General features: G+C 40.0%; 1 protein-coding gene across 1 annotated transcript in view; it reads right to left on the bottom strand.

Annotated features, from left to right (window-relative positions):
- Nucleotides 1-19,797, bottom strand: part of PTPN22 (protein tyrosine phosphatase non-receptor type 22) — a 139,325-nt gene extending 119,528 nt beyond the window's left edge. Inside the window, exon 1 of the mRNA XM_075851197.1 lies at nt 19,717-19,797. Coding sequence (XP_075707312.1) covers nt 19,717-19,797 — 81 coding nt within the window. The remainder of the gene's footprint in view (nt 1-19,716) is intronic.
- Nucleotides 19,798-20,656: the final 859 nt, after the last annotated feature.

Raw genomic sequence — 20,656 nt, 5'->3', positions numbered from 1 at the left:
AGTTTAAATTATTTAAGTTTTTTACGGTGTTCACCGTGCGAGTTAAATAATGGTATATTGTAATAGTTCGGCCTTTTACGGACGTAGCGATACAAATTTAGTTTATTTTTTTACATTACTTTAGAAGAAAAATGTGGAAAGTTGTTTTTTTTAACGTTAAACTTTTTTCTTTCTCACTACTAATAACTTTAATTCTTCTACACATTTTATTGGTCCCCTTAGGGGACTTGAACCAGCTGGTACAATATACTGCAATTCTAATGTATTGCAGTATATTGTTATATTTACAGGCTTTTGTAACTGCACGATCGCTGTTCCTGTCCGTTAGTCCTGGGTGTCAGCTGTAATACACAGCCGACACCTGCAGCGTATGGAGCGGGCTCAGCATGTGAGCCCGCTCCATACATCAACCCCCGCACCATGACGTGCTATTAAGTCATAGTGTGCAAAGGGGTTAATGCAAAGCGGATGGTGTGAATATTGCAATTTTCCACTGATATGCCAGTTTAGTGCATAATATGTTGTGCCCAGTTTGTGCCACTGAAGACAAATACCTCATAAAACGTTAAGCGGGTTCTCCCGGGTATGTCGATGCCATATATGTGGGTGCAAACTGCCGCTTGGGCACGCTGTAGGGCTCAGAAGGGAGGGAGCGCCATTTTGCTTTTGGAGCGCGGATTTTGATTGGTAGTAGTTCTGTTTGGGGTTTGCTGGTATTTCAGTTTATAATGTGGGGGCATATGTAATCTGTGCGGAGAACATCAGGGCATAATAAGAGGTTATAATAATGCGGTAAGTAAATAATAATTCATAGATGTGTGGCCGCTGTCGCACTGATAAATGGCGCCCGATCTTATCCACTTTTGGAACACTCTGCATATTTTGCATCGTCATAATCTGAGAGCCAGAACTTTTTTATTTTTTCACCACCGGAGCTGTGTGAGGGCTTATTTGTTGCGGGACAATCTGTACTTTTCATTGGTACCATTTTGGGGTACATGCGATTTTTTTTTGATCACTTTTTATTTTAATTTTTTTGCAAGTCGGGTGACCATAAACAAACAATTCTGACAATGTTTTTTAGTTTATTTTTTGTGGCGTTCTCCGTGCACTATAAATTACATTTTACTTTATTCTGCAGATCGATACGATTACATCGATACCATATGTATATAGGTTTTTTTATGTTTTGTAGCATTTGCGCAATAAAATCACTTTTTATATAAAATTATTTCTTTTCTGTGTCACCATATTCTGAGAGCCATAACTTTTTTATTTTTCAGTCAAAAAAGCTGTGTAAGGTCTTGTTTTTTGCAGGACGGGTTGTAGTTTTTATTGGTACTATTTTTAGGTACATGCGACTTTTTGATCACTTTTTATTTTCTATTTTAGGAGGTGTGGTGAACAACAAATAGCGATTCTGTTGTAGTTTTTTATTGATTTTTTTGGGGGTGTTCATCGTGCGGGAAAAAAATAACATTATAGTTTTATAGTTTGGGTCGTTACGAACGCGGTGATACCAGATATGTGTACTTTTTTTAACGTGTTAATTTTTTTCCTATAATGAAAGTCTTATTATAGGAAAAAAAGCATTGTTTGTTTATATAACTTATAACTTTTATTTTTACACTTTTTTTTAAAACATTTTTATAATTTTTTTTTTTACTTTTTTCACTTGTCCCACTAGGGGACATTTAGACTTGCAGCTTTGATCGCTGCTAGAGTACATAACACTACCTACGTAGTGTAATGTATTCTAACTGTCATTGTGACGTGACAGTCACACTGACAGGAAGCCTCGGAAGACCAGCCGGAGGCTGCTCCTCCCAGGCTTCCGTACATGGCAACCCGTAGGTCATTGTCTGGCCTCTGATTGCCACGACAAGCATCGGCAGCCCCCACAATCATATTGTGGGGGCTGCCGATGTGCTTCAAACCCCTTAAATGTGGCGAACGCAATCTGTCGTCGCATTTATGGGGTTAATTGCCAAAATCAGCAGAGATGGTCTGCTGACCTGCAAGACTGGAGTGTCAGCTGTCGGGGACAGCTGACCTCCCGGTTGCCGGACACTGTCCGTTAAGACAGTGTGCGCCGGGAACTACTCCGCAACTGTATGTCTTGATGTGGGAAGCAAGCCCTCTGCAGGACGTACACTTGCGCCGCAGCGCGTAAAGAGGTTAAAGAGTTATTCCCAAGTTGAGTCAAATTTTTTTTAATGCATTCTAATTAGAAATGAAATTATAAATCAATTGTTGTTAAAAAAAATTAAAAAAAATTCACTCCCTAACTACCTTTTTTTTTAAACTTGATAACTCAGCTAGTGCTGGTTATCTTTTATAAAAAGGGGCGTGAGCAGCTCAATGTCAATCAAGCTGCTCTGCACTGTGCGCGCTCCCGACGTTGCTAGCTAATGTAGTTCTAGCAGCATCGGGAGAACGATTGTCTCAACCAGGCATGGTAAGCCTGGTTGAGACTAACACACTGTGAATTTTAATGCGCCGATGCCACTACTCACTGCAACACCCCGCCACCTTTCTCTGTAACCCACTTCCCCCCCTTGCGGAACAGCAGATGATTTTCAAACTGTCCACTGTATCTAAGCATAACATGTTTTATCATCATATACAGCTGCATGTCTAACATGCAGTACCTGGAGCCGACCGCTGATGTGTCCTCACGAACGGTGGCCGGGCCGGCATCTAATGCGCATGCGTCGATATGGGCGTTCACGAGAGAAATTACATCCTCTCCTAAGCACGGAGAGGATATCATTGCGCCAGCGCGGCCACAGCTAAAGGCAAATAGTAGTGGCCAGATCCCTAGACAACGAGCTACAAACAAAGAGGGACTGACAGCGACATGAAGAAGGAATATAAAAAAAACTACATCAGTGGGATAAAGCAAGGTATTTACAAAAAGTAATAACTTTAGAAGGGTGAGCTTAATAGCTAGATTTATGAAGATGGGAATAACCCTTTAACTATCCCATTTTTGAAGACACTTAATAAAATTAAAGACATACATCAGTTTGAGAGAGTAGTCAGTATCCTCGAAAATAGGCTCCCAAAATGTGATGCCCAATGGACAAGTTGGTCCTTGTAAAGACCGCTTTGAGACACCTGTTTTGATTATGTGAAACACCTATTCACAATAGAACCAAAATACTTTGTTGAAGTTAGCTGCACCAGATTTAGATTGTTTTAGTTTCAAGTTTAACTCTTCTTTACTAACTACTTCCAAATCGGGCATGATATTCGAACACTACCTAGAGATAAACCTTAACTGAGTTTTGAAACACATTGGTCTTGGAATAGATTATGTGTATTGCATTAATGCCATACTTATATATGTTTTTGACTGTACTGTAAATTTTTTAATTTAGGGTACATTTGTTTAAATATCATTCTACCTGAAAATGTTAAATACTGCTATTGTTATCATAGCTCTGCGAAGCTATAAATGTTCCCGACCCGTGGGAATATTCACTGACTAATCATGTCTTTTATTGACAACTAAAGAGCTTAAAAAAAATAAAAAAATGTTTTTAAACCCCCCCCCAAAAAAAAACAGTAGTTATCTACATCAAAGCGCCTATTAGATTAGGTAGGCAAGTTATAAACTGGTGACAGAGCCTCTTTAACAGTTTTTTTATGCCCCCCCCCCTGGGGGACTTGAAAAAGCGATCGTTTTTTTTCTGGTACCCATGTATTGCAGTGTATTGTGCCATTTACTGGCTCAAATAAAAGGGGTTATCCAGTCTCTAAAACTTGATGGCCTATCTTCAGAATAGGCCATCAATATTTGATCAGTCGGGTCTGTTTCAGGGACCTCCGCAGATCATCTGTTTTGAGGGGGCCACAGCACTTGTATTCCCATTTTTTCCTGTCACTGCTTGAACTGTAAATCGCCAACACACTTGTAGCAGCACTTCACAGTATTACAGCCTTTTCCCACTTACCTCAATGGGAGAAGGCTGTAGTACTGTGAACCGCTGCTACAAGTGTGTCGGCAATTCACAATACGAGCAGATAAGGAATGAATGGAAGAAGCGCTCATAAGAGCGCTGCGACCCCCTCAAGACAGCTGATTGCCGGGATCCCGGGAGTCGGACCCCAACCGATCAGATATTGATGGCCTATCCTGAGGATAGGCCATCAATTTAAGGGACTGGACAACCCCTTTATGCACTGCCTCTGGTAGGACTTAATAGAAGCAGAGAGATGGCAGACCTGGTTTCCTTCATTAGGCCCCCATTATGCCATGATAACCGTCATCACCCCGTACTTGTGTCGCAGGGGGGACAATAGGTAGACGGAGCTGGTCGCCCCTCTCTTTCTAATGGCTTAAATGTAGAGGTCACTATTTACTACGTCATCTCTGTGGTTAAACGGCCGATCCCGGTTATTGCAGTGTAGTCTCGGATGTAATATAGAGCCGACACCCGCTGAGCAGGTGGAAGCTGTGCCGTGAGCCTGCTCCATATCCCCCCTTGGTGAGTGTGACATTCAGTTACTTTACGTGTCACAAGGAGTTGAGGAGCAACATCTATATCATCCATGAAAAAAAAGTAACTTTTCCTTTAATGGGAATGTCTCATGTATTTAATTTTGATTTCATTAATTTTTTTTATGTCTATTAAGTTTTGCCACCATAAAAAGTGATGGCATATCACTAGGATAAGTAATCACTTACTGATTGATGGAGTCCAGATGCCGAGACTTCCACGAATCATCAGAATGCTGAGAATCCTTCAGAGTTTTTCCCTGTACAGTGGTGCCCCTATCTACCCCACTATGCAGGTAACTACCTCACAGCTGGTTGACTGGAATTGGCAGCGGTCCCAGATATTGGACCTTTACCATTTCTAAGATAGAAATACCCCTTTAATATCTGGTTCCATAGGCTTTAGCAGAATTAATTACAACTTATTACTACCTACACCTTGATAGTCTTGATAGGTTGTTTAAGAACTCTTGTCACTCTCTGTAGAAATCCTTTAGGGTATGTTCACATGGGCAGGATACGCTGCTTAAATGTCTGCAGCATATTCGCCCCAGAACACGCAGGGAATTCTGTCTGAAAGTTCGCACCAAATTTTGTGCCGATTTTTGCGAGAGTTGCCCTTGCGGTAAGCAGAGCCGATAAAAAAAAGTCCATCCTTACCACCCTGGCGTTGCCATTGTGAGGGATCTCTGCTGTCCATGTCTGACCACCGTGAGGCCAGCCTCCAATAATGATGCTGCATCCCATGTGACCGCTGCAGCCTGTTATTGACTAGAGCAGTCACATAGGGTGAAACATAACCCCAGGAGCCCAGTAGCAAGGAGGATAGCCAGGAGAACAAAGAGCAGTTGCCTTGACAATTCCAGAGAGGTAAGTATGGACTTTATTTTTTTATTTTAAACAGGAAATATGCTATTCCGCTGCAAAAATCAACACAAAATTCAAATCAACCACCCCCCCTTGCTTCTTTTACATTCTCATATTAACTTTATTGACCTAATTTTATTTTATTTTCACTAATACATCAATTAATTATCTGTTCCCTAATTGCCCCTGTCCAACTATCGATTTATATAACGTACATGTCTACTCTAAATAATGAACTTAGATGTGATCGATAGCAGGATCCTGTGTGTCAAAAACATGCAGGACCCGCTCTCACCGAAGCCGTCTGTCTTGCTGACCTGACTGATTCGGGTTTCAGTGCAAGATACACCTTCTATGTATACAGGATACATAAAAGCTGTTTCTCAAAAAGTTTTACTTTTTTTAATGAAAACCAATTCAAAAGTTGCAATAAACACCATAATACATTGTTTTTATTAAAAAAATGAAAGTATTCACAGGTTTACATAGCCTAAGGCCGGATTCACACGCAAAAAATGCGTGCGCAAAATGCACTTAACAGCTCCGTGTGTCAGCCTCGTATGATGCGCGGCTGCGTGCTTTTCGTGCAGCCACCATCATTATGACACTCCGTTTGGATGTTTGTAAACAGAAAAGAACGTGGTGCTTTTCTGTTTTCATTCATCCTTTTCACAGCTGTTGCGCGAATCACGCTGGTCGGACGTATATCCCGTTCGTCTGAATAAGCCCTAAAAGGCAGTGCTTAGTAAAGGAGAACAGAGAAAGGGAACCATCCACCGCAGCTCACAAGTTCATGTACTCATTTATTACATATTTATCTATGTCATACCTATGTATCTATTTATCAGGGGTGCAGATGGGGGATTCTTCTTTGGCCAATGTATTTAGATACAAGGCTAGATTTGATCAGTATTAGGCTTAGGTAATGTCTCAGGAGCAGAAAGGAGCCACCGTCTGCTGAACCATCAGTCCAGCTCACGGACGAATTTGGCTGACAAAGGCATTCTGCAGCTTCTGTGTACAGTGATACATAGAAGCTGCAGATGTGAAACAGGGAAAACATTTTAATACAAGTACATTACTTTTATGCTAAAACACATTCACTTTAGTGAAAAAGTTTCTTATATTGAAACATATTCTTTTTTTCTAATCTGTTTTTATTTTCTGGTTGTATATATATTTTTTTTATCTTCTTTCGGGATTATGGGGGCAGCCATCCTGCCTGACCTGCTGCACTGCTCTGTAAACAGCAGTTCAGAGATTTGATTTACAGCAGCCACATTAACATAAGAACCTCAGTTAGGAAATTACCTTCTAAGTGTTGCGAGCACGCTCAGTGACCTATGCAGATGTCACAGTGCAGGGAGGCGGAGGATGTGAGCAGTCCCCATCATCCTTTGTCAGTGGTGGATCCAGCTATATAATAGAGGTCTACCATTTATTGTAATCCTGCCTGTGATGCTATAAGATGACTGCTAAGAAGTGATCTCTCCAGAACAAAAAGTGTCAGTTTATTGTGAAGCTCACTGGCCAGAGTGAAAATTACAACATTTCAGGATTTTTTTTTTTAATACAGATAATGAATGACCTGTAAAATCGGGAAGAAAAAAAATCACCAAAAATTATAAAAAATATGTTTATCATAAAAACTTGATTTAAACAATAGGCAATTTTCTGACAATGTATACCTTTTAATCCTGTTAAAGTCACCAAACAAAACAAAAAAATCATACAGTTGCCTGATCTGGCTTTGTCCTTACGGTAAACTACTTGAAATCTTGAATTTTATTTTGTTTGTGCTTTAAAAATTGTTTTCAAGAAATCAGCTGATCGGGTTGTCTAAATGGGAAGTAAGTTTACGGTATACTAATTGTGTTCCTTAAAATGTACTGAAGCAATGCAAGGGTATGTTCATACGTGGCGTACTTGTGGCAGCAATGTGTTCCAAATATTTGAATAGGATAGTTTGTGCAGCATGTGCATAATATTTTAACTGCCTTCAGATGTATGGGATGGATTTCTGCAGCAAAAATGTACCACATGTGAACGTCTTCTTCAGCCTTCTTAAAGAGGCTCTGTCACCAGATTCTCAAATCCCTATCTCCTATTGCATGTGATCGGCGCTGCAATGTAGATAACAGTAACTTTTTTTTTATTTTTTAAAACGTTCATTTTTGGCCAAGTTATGAGCTATTTTATATATATGCAAATGAGCTTTGAAATGGACAATTGCTCCAAAAACTGCAACACAGGGCACGCAGACAGATCCAGTCTTTGGTGCAGTCTTTGTTAGCATTGAAGTAAATGGAAATCTCCCCAAAAAAGCCACACGCAAAAATGCAATGGAGGAGATTTATTAACATCTTACCCCCATACAGGGTGCACCGGATTCATCAACAGATTGCACACTCTGTTGATGAACAAGGCATAGACTAAAAACAATGTGAGGTCAGACCTGGCATGGTTTCCTTCCCCCTTTTTAAGTAGAAAAGTAACTGATACACTCCTATAGACAAGGGACAACAATGTAAGGTCCTGCCTAGTGAACGCACCAATTAAAGTACTAGTGCCATTCTGTGAAAAGCTAGCAGCCCTAAAATATATAGTGCAATGAGGGGCAAATTAGCACACAAAAACGGGCACATAAAGAAAGGACGAAAGAGTACAGACCAAAGGAGGGAATCTTGCTCCCCAACACGTGTTTCGCCACCTGCTTCGTCACAGATTGGCACTAGTACTTTAATTGACTGTTTCATGTTTATATGTATGTTGGAGGATTTTTGTACTTTCCTGGAGCGATTTTGTTTATCATTAGCTTGTTGGTTTCCTTTATGTTTTATTTTATAAATTTTTTGAACCATAATAAAGATTTATACTATTTTACAGCACATCGATTTTCCTGCTTGTTTGTTTTGTGTTGGAGTTCATAGAAAAGTAAATGAGTCATGGTCAACTATGAAGCCCCATTGATTATTCTCAAAAGATACAATTGCTGTACAGTGGCTTTATAAATATGGCGTTGGGAAATGTATGGCCAGACCTGTGGCGATCAGCTGATTGCTGTGCTGGTTTTAACCCCTTCCCCCTGCTTGCATTCTGGGCCCTAATGACCAAACCATTTTTTACTTTTTTCCATCGTCACTTTCGAAGAGCTATAACATTTTTTATTTTTGCGTCGACATAGTTGTATAAGGTATTGTTTTTTGCGGGACAAGTTGTAGTTTTTAATAGCACCATTTTGGGGTACATATAATTTATTCATTAACTTTTATTAACTTTTTTTGGGGGAGGATAGAAGAAAATCTGAAACTCTTTTTTTGCGCCCTAAATCTACGTTGTTTACCGTCTGGTATAAATAACACAATAACTTTATTCAGTGGGTTGTTACGATTGCAAAGATACCAAATTTGTATAGATTTTGTATGTTTTACTACTTACACAGTAAAAACACTTTTTTTTCAAAATTATTTGTTCTTGCGTCTCCATATTTGAAGAGTTTTTATTGGTACCATTTGAGAGTAGTTTCGACTTTTTGATCACTTTTTATCAAATTTTTTTAAAGTCAGGATTAACAGAAAACAGCAATTTTTCCATTGTTTTTTATTTTATTTTTTACAGCGTTCACCGTGCTTGTTAAAGAATGTAACAGCTTTATAGTCGGGGTCGTTACGGATGCAGCGATACCAAATATGTGTAACTTTTTTGCTTTATTGTGTTTTTTTTAATAGTAAAGCATTTTGTAAGGGGAAAAAGTGGGTTTTTCACATTTTTTTCACATTTTTTTTATTAACTTTATGAAACTTTTTTTTTTTACTTGTCCTACTAGGGGACTTTCATATGCGATCATCCGGCATGACTTTTTTTTTTTACTTGTCCTACTAGGGGACTTTCATATGCGATCATCCGGCATGACCTAGCAGAGATTCACTACAGGCAGACCTGGAGGCCTTTATTAGGCCCCTGGCTGCCATCGGAGACACAGACACTCGGCCATCGTATCGCCGAGTGTCAGTGGGATGAGAGGGAGCTCCCTCCCTCTCTCCAAAACCACTCAGATTCGGTGCACGCTATTGAGCACCGCATCTGAGGGGTTAAACGGGTGAGATCGATACTAATATCGATCTCACCCGGTCGAGCAGGGATGCCCCCAGCCCTCAGCTACCTCTGGCAGCTGAGAGCAGGGAGATTTAACAGCTCCCTGCTCTGTTTACTTTATTCTAATGCAGCGCCGTGGAATAGCGGCGCTGTAGAATAAAGCCCACTAATGACCGCCGTGAAAAGGCTTATCGGCGGTCATTAAGGGGTTAATATGAAAAGCGCTTGTCCTCATCAGTGCTGGTATTCTTGCCAGGGAAAGCTTCTAAAAATGAATAATGGGCATGCTAATATTTTTAAAGCATGTGTTATTAAAAACGGCGCCAACAATTCTGGAGCTGGTTTTACATGTGTATGAGCAGATCAACTTAAAGAGGCTCTGTCACCAGATTTTGCAACCCCTATCTGCTATTGCAGCAGATAGGCGCTGCAATGTAGATTACAGTAACGTTTTTATTTTTAAAAAACGAGCATTTTTGGCCAAGTTATGACCATTTTTGTAGATATGCAAATGAGGCTTGCAAAAGTCCAAGTGGGTGTGTTTAAAAGTAAAAGTCCAAGTGGGCGTGTATTATGTGCGTACATCGGGGCGTTTTTAATACTTTTACTAGCTGGGCGCTCTGAAGAGAAGTAACATCCTCTTCTCTTCAGAACGCCCAGCTTCTGACAGTGCAGATCTGTGACGTCACTCACAGGTCCTGCATCGTGACGGCCACATCGGCACCAGAGGCTACAGTTGATTCTGCAGCAGCATCAGCGTTTGCAGGTAAGTCAGAAGCTGGGCGTTCTGAAGAGAAGAGGATGTTACTTCTCTTCAGAGCACCCAGCTAGTAAAAGTATTAAAAACGCCCCGATGTACGCACATAATACACGCCCAGTTGGACTTTTACTTTAAACACACCCACTTGGACTTTTGCAAGCCTCATTTGCATAACTACAAAAATGGTCATAACTTGGCCAAAAATGCTCGTTTTTTAAAAATAAAAACATAGTTACATAGTTACATAGTTACATAGTTAGTACGGCTGAAAAAAGACACATGTCCATCAAGTCCAACCAAGGGAAGGGAAAAGGGAAGGAAAAATTTCTACACATAGGAGCTAATATTTTTTTGTTCTAGGAAATTATCTAACCCTTTTTTAAAGCCATCTACTGTCCCTGCTGTGACCAGCTCCTGCGGTAGGCTATTCCATAAATTCACCGTTCTTACTGTAAAGAAGCCTTGTCGCCTCTGCAGCTTGAACCTTTTTTTCTCCAGACGGAGGGAGTGCCCCCTTGTTTTTTGAGGGGGTTTTACAAGGAACAGGATATCACCATATTTTTTGTATGTGCCATTAATATATTTATATAAGTTAATCATGTCCCCCCTTAGTCGTCTTTTTTCAAGGCTAAATAGGTTTAATTCTTTCAATCTTTCCTCATAACTTAAATTCTCCATGCCCCTTATTAGCTTCGTTGCTCTTCTTTGTATTTTTTCCAACTCCAGGGCATCCTTTCTATGAACTGGAGCCCAGAACTGAACTGCATATTCTAGATGGGGCCTCACTAATGCTTTGTAAAGTGGTAATATTACATCTCTGTCCCGCGAGTCCATGCCTCTTTTAATACACGACAATATCTTGCTGGCCTTTGAAGCAGCTGATTGACACTGCATGCTGTTATTGAGTTTATGATTTACAAGAACACCCAGATCCTTCTCAACAAGTGAATCCGCCAGTGTAGCGCCCCCTAGGAAATATGATGCATGCAGGTTGTTGGTACCCAGATGCATAACTTTACATTTATCTACATTAAACTTCATTTGCCAAGTGGACGCCCAAACACTTAGTTTGTTTAAATCTGCCTGCAATTCATGAACATCTTCCATAGTCTGAACTATATTACATAGCTTGGTGTCATCTGCAAAAATAGAAATAGTGCTATTAATCCCATCCTCTATATCATTAATAAATAAGTTGAATAATAGTGGTCCCAGCACTGAACCCTGGGGTACACCACTTATAACCGGGGACCATTCAGAGAAGGAATCATTGACCACAACTCTCTGGATACGGTCCTTGAGCCAATTCTCAATCCAATTACAAACTATATTTTCTAAACCTATAGTCCGTAATTTACCCATTAGGCGTCTATGGGGGACAGTGTCAAATGCCTTTGCAAAGTCCAAAAACACTAAATCCACAGCGGCCCCTCTGTCAAGACTTCTGCTTACCTCTTCATAAAAACAGATTAGGTTAGTTTGACAACTTCTGTCCTTAGTAAAACCGTGCTGGCTGTCACTTATAATGCTATTTATTGTCACATAATCCTGTATATAGTCCCTCAATAGCCCCTCAAACATTTTCCCCACGATGGATGTTAAGCTTACTGGTCTATAATTACCCGGGGAAGACCTAGAGCCCTTTTTGAAAATAGGCACCACATTTGCCCTGCGCCAGTCCCTTGGCACTATACCAGTCACTAGAGATTCTCTGAATATTATGAAAAGGGGGACAGAAATAACTGAACTAAGCTCTTTAAGAATTCTAGGGTGTAACCCATCTGGTCCCGGAGCCTTGTGCACATTTATTTTATTTATTTTAGCTTGGACCATCTCTACATTCATCCAATTCAGTATATCAGCCGATATATTAACAGCACTGGCACCGGCTACATCAGCTGCTCTTTCTTCAGTTGTATATACAGAGCTAAAGAACCCATTTAGTAACTCTGCCTTCTCTTGATCCCCTGTGATCAACTCCCCATTACCATTATCTAGGGGTCCTACATGTTCAGACCTTGGCTTTTTTGCATTTATATGCTTGAAGAATTTTTTAGGATTTGTTTTACTATCCTTGGCCACCTGCCTTTCATTTTGTATTTTTGCTAATTTTATTACATTTTTACAGATTTTATTAAGCTCTTTATATTTTACAAAGGCTACAGCTGTACCCTCAGATTTGTATTTTTTAAATGCCCTTTTTTTGTCATGTATTGCCCCTTTCACAGAAGGTGTAAGCCATGTGGGGTTTAATTTGAGTCGTTTATACTTATTACCTGTAGGAATAAATTTTGCACTATAATAACTCAAAGTAGATTTGAAAATCTCCCATTTATCATTTGTTCCATTATTTGACATTAGTTCTTCCCAGTCCATATCCTGAATTGCAGCCCTCATCCTGGGGAAATTGGCTTTCTTAAAATTAAATGTTTTTGCCCTCCCAGCCTGCGTTTGTTTTTTACAGTATAGGTAAAATGTAACTATATTGTGGTCACTGTTACCGAGGTTTTCACGAACATTGACATTCCCAACAAGATCTGCATTATTAGAAATGACCAGATCCAACAGAGCTTCACCTCTAGTCGGGTTTTCCACAAACTGGCCCATAAAATTTTCCTGCATCAGGTTGAGGAAATGTCTCCCCTTTGCAGTTGAAGCCGAACCATGACACCAATTAATATCCCGGAAATTAAAATCTCCCATTATCACTACAGTACCCGCCTGTGCAGCCCGCTCCATCTGTTTATATAGCTGAACTTCCATCTCCTCAGTTATATTGGGGGGTCTATAGATTACACCAAAAGTAATTTTTTCAGTGTTTACCTCCCTTTCTAGTTCCACCCACAAGGTTTCAACCTCCTCACAGTCTTCACCCACTATTGTCTCTTTCACACTCGCCTTCATATCACTTCTCACATACAGACATACACCACCACCTTTCCTATTTGTCCTGTCTTTACGAAAAAGTGTAAAACCCTGTAGATTTACAGCCCAGTCATGTGAAGAGTCCAGCCATGTTTCAGCAACACCAACTATATCTATATTTTCTTCCAGTATCAAGGCCTCCAGCTCCCCCATTTTGCTTGCTAGACTTCTGGCATTTGTGAACATACACTTTAACTTGCCTGTCAGTTTTTCACTTTTATTATCAGAAATGTGATTTGACATTAATCGGTCCTTTTTATTTACACTGATGTTTTGTAACGAAAGGATCTCCTTATCCTGTTGTCCAGTCCTCTCCCCACATTCTGTTTCTCCCCCCACCAATATAGTCTGACCCCTCTCTAACCTGGCTACCCCTTTTTTTTTCTACATTGACCTCCCTCCTCAGCCCTAGTTTAAATACTCCGCCACCCCAGCTAGAATTCTCTCCCCCAGCACAGCGGACCCCCTTCCATTTAGGTGCAAATCATCTGCAGAATACAGTTTGTACCCCAATGAAAAGTCAGCCCAGTGCTCTAGGAACCCAAATCCTTCTCCTCTACACCAAGACTTCAGCCATGCATTTAACTCCCTAAGCTCCCGCTGTCTTTCCTGTGATGCGCATGGCACAGGCAGTATTCCTGAGAATACAACCTTGGAGGTCCTTCCCTTCAGCTTGTAGCCTAGTTCTTTAAAATTATTCTTAAGGCTCCTCCACCTACCATTTATTCTGTCGTTGGTACCGACATGGACCACGACAGCTGGATCATCACCATCAAAACGTTACTGTAATCTACATTGCAGCGCCTTTCTGCTGCAATAGCAGATAGGGGTTGCAAAATCTGGTGACAGAGCCTCTTTAAATAAGAAAATAAAATGAGGAAGTGGAGTCTGATACGTTTGCTAGTGTAGGAATTATTTTTTATTTATTCCAAGCAGCAAAAGCCAAACACAAACATACAAAAGCCATTTTCAAATTTTTGCTTTTAACCCCTTCCTGCAACTTGATGTCTTTGTATGTATAGGCCTGAAATAGATTGGGTGTCTTGACATGCTATTATGTCAATGTCAGGGCCGCACCGTCCATGAGGCGAAGTGAGCCTCTCGCATCAGGCGGCAGCCTACTGCTTGTCTGAGGGGGCAGCGGCGCCACTGAAACCAACAACCACCCCCTTCTGCATTATAATTGTATCTGCGTCTATAGGACGCAGATACAATTAAATGGATCACTAGCGCTGGCAGGGCATTGCCCTGCCATTTTGCGCCTATCAATGACACAGGCTGTGCTATTTACGTAATTGCACCACTTGCGTCATTGAAAGGCGGTGAGTGACAGGGCAAGGAACATTAGTTACTTGCAATGACGTCATCGCGCTTGCATTGTTCAGCTCCAGCAGACCTGCTTGGAAGAGAGCAGGCCTGCATTGCTATAGGTTGGCGCGGGAACAAGATCCGGTGAGTATGTAAAGTTTATATTTTTTTTTCAGTTAACAGTGTAAGTGCCATTATCTAAAGGGGGCTTTATCTACTGGGTACTCAATCTCCAGGGGCCCTATATACAGGGGACTCTGTGGGGCAGTATCTACAGGAGGCTCTATGGGGGACACTATCTACAGAGGACAGTTTGTGGGGCAGTATCTACAGGGGGATCTATGGGGATACTATTTACAGGGGGATCTATGTATGGCACTATCTAATGGTTGGCTCTTTGGGGGGAACTATCTACCTGGGGCTCTATGGGGGTCACTATCTACAGGGGGCTCTATGGGGGCACTATCTACAGGGAGCAGTGTGTGTGTGTGTGTGTGTGTGTGTGTGTGTGTGTGTGTGTGTGTATGACAACACAGTGTATTGTGCTATTATAATCAGGGACACAGTGTATAATGCTATCATATTTAGGGGAGCAGTGTATAGTGCCATTATATTTAGGGCATGTAGTGTATGGCACCATGAGAATTTTATCTTCGTTTAGAGGTGCAGAAATGTTTGAAAAGTGAGAAGCCGAAGACATCTGACGGACCGTTGTTCAGGCAATGCTGGGAGCTGCAGATTTACGCCGTACAAACCTAATACAGCAAGGGTTACACTGAATTTGCAAATAATCTCTGTACTGAGCTGTATTTGTGCTGGTACTTTCTATATATACTGAGCTTGGTTCTGGTGCTGTATTTATGTACTGTGCTCTATTCTGGAGCAGTATATATGTACTGAGCTCTGTTCTGGTGCTGTATAATATGTACTGAACTTGATTCTGGTGCTGTATTTATGTATAAGTTTGGTTCTGGTGTTGTATTTATGTACTGAGCTTGGTTCTGGTGTTGTATTTATATACTGAGCTTGGTTCTGGTGTTGTATTTATGTACTGAGCTTGGTTCTGCCGTTGTATTTCTGTACTAAGCTTTATTTTGCTGGGGTACATTTGTCAGGACTTGGTTCTGGTGCTGTAGTTATTCGCTATCCTGAAGTCATACAGTCGTGACTTCAAACCCACCTTTCCATGCTTGATTGACATCTTGGCTGTTCTACATCACTACCAGTCTCCTCCAAATTTCTCGGATGCGCTATCGCCTTGTATTTCATGGGCACGCACCATGCATCAAGGTGTACTCTGCCCGGCTTCATCGCTGCAGCGCGCATGCCAGGGGAGTACAAGGCAACGGCACATCCACAAGAGTTAGAGGAGGCTGGTAGTGATGTAAAACAGCCAGGGGTATTAAATCAAGATCTGGGGTGCGCCATTTAAATTTTTGCCTAATACAGCAGAAAAGCTAGAATCGTCCCTGGTCAAAATACACTTCCACCGCAACTGATGGAATTGGAGAAAGCTTGGATCCTAGCAGTTATGCCTTTTGGTGCTGCGATCAAACCTATTCTGACAAACCTATTCAGTCTGGCCTAACAGGTCAAAATATAAACTGAATAGACAAAAAATGGACAAATAAACAAGATTATCACGAAATTAAAATAATACCCACTTAGTTGATATCTCCATAACTGTGACACGTACTACGGTGTGTATATATATATATATATCTTATTTCATGTCAGTGACGTGGTGAAATCTCTTTTTTTATTGTCAAAATTCTTTATTCTTTTGTATGGGAGCACGCCCTAAAAATGCGTCCCGCGTCCGTTGGCAACTTGCCATGCCCGCAATTGCGGGCCATGATTACGGGCACGGCCGTGTGCATGAGGCATTAATAAATCTCCCCCAGTATGCTTAAGAATTGTAAAAAAAAATCTAACTATATGTCACAAAAACAAAACAATAAATAAAAAAGTTAAAACTATTTAACAAGCATGTGTGTAAATCCCTAAAAGATGGTTATTAAGGGGTTGCTATTGTGTTTTCTCTGGGATAATTACCACCCTTTGTTATTTAAGGGTTAATATAGGGTAGAAAAAAAGAGGTAAAACGGAAAATATCTGTCTTTGAGGGGGTTGTTCCAGACCAGTCAATTATGATGTATCCACAGGATAGGTTATAATTGTTTGATTGCTAGTGTTTTCGTCAGGAATGGTCATGTTTGAACGCTGCTCCATTCAATGTCCTCCTCATTGCAATCGAGCAGTAAAAAGGACAATTAGATACACCTATGGATAGGTGATAATTGTAGATTCTGGGAATACCCCTTTAAAACTTGGTTTGAGAAGTAACTCGCTAAAAGCAGACTGCCAAGCTCCATTCTTGGTCTGCATCTTTAACCCCTTTGCGCATTATCACATACATGAACGTCATGGGAAGGGTACACTTCCCTCATCCTGACGTGCATGTATGTGATGGTGATCTTGCGGGCACAGATGCCGTGCCCGCACGATCACCGCATGAGCGTGGCTGTTAAAAACAGTTAAATAAAGTTTATTAAAAAAATAAAGTCCAAAGTAAAAATAACATAAAACCATTTTTTCCATAAAAGGGTAAAAAAACAAAAAAAAAATACACATATATCGAAACGCCCCCGATTGTAACGACCCAAACTATAAAGCTCACACATTAAATAAATCGGATGATGAACACCATCTAAAAAAATGCAAAAAATTAAGAAATTGCTCTTTTTTTTCTATTGCCCTCTCTAAAAAAGTTAAATAAAAGTTAATCAAGTTCCGAAATGGAACCTTTAAAAACTACACCTTGTCCCGCAAAATACTGAAAAATAAAAAAGTTATGGCTCTTGGAATGCGACAATGTAACCCATAGAATAAAGGTAACATGTTATTTATACCGCATAGTGAACAGCGTAAATTTGAAATAATGCTGAAATATCTGGGTTTCTTTTTAATTGACTCCCCTAAAAAGTTCATAAAAGTTAATTAATATTTTATATGCACCCAAAAATGGTACCATTGAAATATACAACTCGTCCCACAGAAAACAAGCCCTCATACAGCTATGTCGATGGCAAAATAAAAATGTCATGACTAATGAAATGCGAAAAAGAATGCTTGGTCATTAAGGCCAAAATAGGTCTGGTCGTTAAGGGGTTAAAGTGAGAATCATATCTCCGCACCAGCTATGTCTGTGAGTATAATAGTTTCTTCACGTCTGGGTTTGTGCCCTGATTGTCATCTGACATTTCAGTATGGGAAGGAATATCTGTGCACAGTTTTATATTGATGTCATGGGAAAAAATGAACTCCCAGCTTAACCCCTTAAATACTGGTGCATGGAGTAAGAAAGATGACGTAAAGTTCTCCCAGTAACAACTAACAGTCGGATATGTATGTTTACCTATCATTGTCATACTTACAATTTCTGATGAATTATGGTGCAGTTAAAGTCACTATGTCACCTGTCACGGGGTCGCTGGCATCAGCAACTATATTAGGGAGTTATATTATGAGACATTCCCTAGTATAATGTTATTAACAGAATCCAACTATGGAGTGGGAGTCATTTAAATCGCAAGCCTATAGTACTATGTGGAAATCACATTATTTGCTGCTGCCTAGCAGTCCCCTTCATTAAGATACAGGTGTCATTTACAGGGGTTAATGCCTGTCATTACATTGCCATAGTGTCATGGAGCGGGCCGAGCAGTCCATAAACTGTACCCGTATTCTACGGACAGAGCCTGCAAGTTAGTGGCAGAGAATGTTATTTCCTCACAATTTTGCAGGTTTTATTATCACACTGCCACTTGTGAAGAGATAAAAAATGTACTAGTATAAAGTGGAGCTTCACTTTAGGTGCATGCTACAAATGATTTAAATATGATGTCATTATATTGGGCCAGGACGGGTAGTTGGCAGAATAGGGGTCTGTCCAGGGGAGGCCATCTAGAGTGTGCCATTTTTGAATTCAAGCAGCTGGTAATGGTAAGTCTGGGGTCCGATGAAAACTTCCCTTTAGTGCAAGTAAATGAATGATTGTCCATCTAGTCATCATACTGAACTTCAGTAACAGAGGGTGGTGGTGGGGGGGCACATTTTGAAATTCCTGCCTTAGCCACCATGGGAGCTTGTCCCGCTTTTGCATAATATAAACACGCAGATATATATATATATATATATATATATATATATATATATATATATATATATATATATATATATATATTTGTCCATTAATCCATACTTTTTTTTTTACACATTTGTTTAAAATTAGAAGAAAATGATGACAGCCTTGAGAATATTGAATATTAAAAGATATCCCAAAACAAATTACAATCTACAAGTACAATCTAGTACACATAACTTGTACTCTATTGTTTGTCATAAAAATCCTACATCCATCACAATCAATCTTAGGTGACCTGTGATGCCCACATGCTCGCTTCAAATGAGAAGTACACAAATTAGTTACACCCACACATATATGGGGTCAGTAATGAAGGTGGCCCATATGTGCCTTATTTGGGTCCCGCAGGGGAAGGCGAATGCATATGGTGCTGCTGCCACAAAGTCGTACTTGTATGCGTGCCTAACCTTTGACCCAGCTCTAGCTGAATGTCATGGTCCAAATTTGAGCCCCCCCAATATATTAGGCCATTGATTTAGGTGGTACATTGTCCAAAGCAATCACAATGAATATTTAAATTGGGCATTATATAAGATATATTTGCAATATATTTTTCCAAAAAGACTGCAGATTGAAGACAATTTCAATATCTACATCAACAGATTTGGTCGCAGGCCACTACACTACATGAATTTGGTATAATATGTTAAGGCTTTGGCCATGTCACAGTGATAGGTTTATATTTTCATACTTATTATTGAAATCCCAGTTGTTGTTGTTTTTTTTTTTTTTTTTGCCTGAGACTTTGATATTTTTTCTCGAAACTTTTCTTTTACAAATAAAACAAAATATATATAAAAAATACAACTTTGGATGACCTGCATTTAAGCTTATTTTACCTGCCCGTAGATTACAGCTCCTAATAAAGCATTATCGGTAATATAGGCTGCATTTTCCCATATTCGATTATATACATAGTAAATCTGACTAAATATAGTACTGCTTGACATCATGATCTGCTTGGCTGATAAATGTATATGTGGGGCACCGAGTATACATACAAATTTTACCAAACCAAGAACAACATTATAACATTAACTTTTATCTTACCAGGAAATCATTGGCAAACTCTTTTGCTTTCTTCTTCTCATAACCATCAACGTAACGCTGAATAATCTCCCTCTGCTCCATCTTTTGAGGACGGCAGTGAATATGGTCACATCAAGTATACGTTTCTTGAGACCACCAAGCAGAGGCGAAGAGAAATGTGTGGTTAGCAAACATCACGGCAGCACAAAGCCAGTGTAAAGTCTTTAAAGCGGAAGCTATTACTGACAGCTACTTGTGGTCAAGATAAAACCAGAAATGAACTGGGTCCTACTGCCTTTCAGTTTTTATATCACGTTAAGCAAAAAGTTTTGTTCTTATTCAAGGCATGAGTTTTTAGCTTTGTGGTAGAAAATGTGCAGTTTAATATTGCAGTAGATGTTTCATACAGCTGCTGTGAGAACACACATCCCTCGGGGGGCTGTGCATATATTCTGCGCTCCTGTGCTGTGACAATATCTGGTTACCTCTTCCTCTGTCTCATAAACAATATGTTCTTTGTTGATACAGATCACTAGCAAGTTGCTCTTTTGGATATACACTTCTATTTTAGGGCCGCTGTATAGTAAATGCAGTATATGAGTTTATTTGAAACACATTTAGTATACATGCATGTAATTTAGTAAATAACTTATAAAAGTACTAACTATATGTTCCTACTGTCTTATTTTCGGTTGACATTTACCCTAAAATACCAGTGAATTATTTTACTATGTATATTAGGGGAATTTATCTTAATATTCTATTACCATTAGTAATAGTAAAGGTGTTCTCCGGGACTTTAACATTTATGGCCTGTCCTTGGGATACGTCATCAATGGTTGATCAGTGGGCGGTCTGACCTCCCGGGACTCCTGCCAATCAGCACAATAAATGGAAGCCAGATAGAGAGCTGAAAGCCTGAGGGTAGGCTGTCATGACTGGGTTTGGAGGCAGTGTTCCA

This window comes from Rhinoderma darwinii, chromosome 2 (assembly GCF_050947455.1).
Source record: "Rhinoderma darwinii isolate aRhiDar2 chromosome 2, aRhiDar2.hap1, whole genome shotgun sequence".
Taxonomy (NCBI): Eukaryota; Metazoa; Chordata; class Amphibia; order Anura; family Rhinodermatidae; genus Rhinoderma; species Rhinoderma darwinii.
This window is presented reverse-complemented; position numbering and strand designations above follow the sequence as displayed.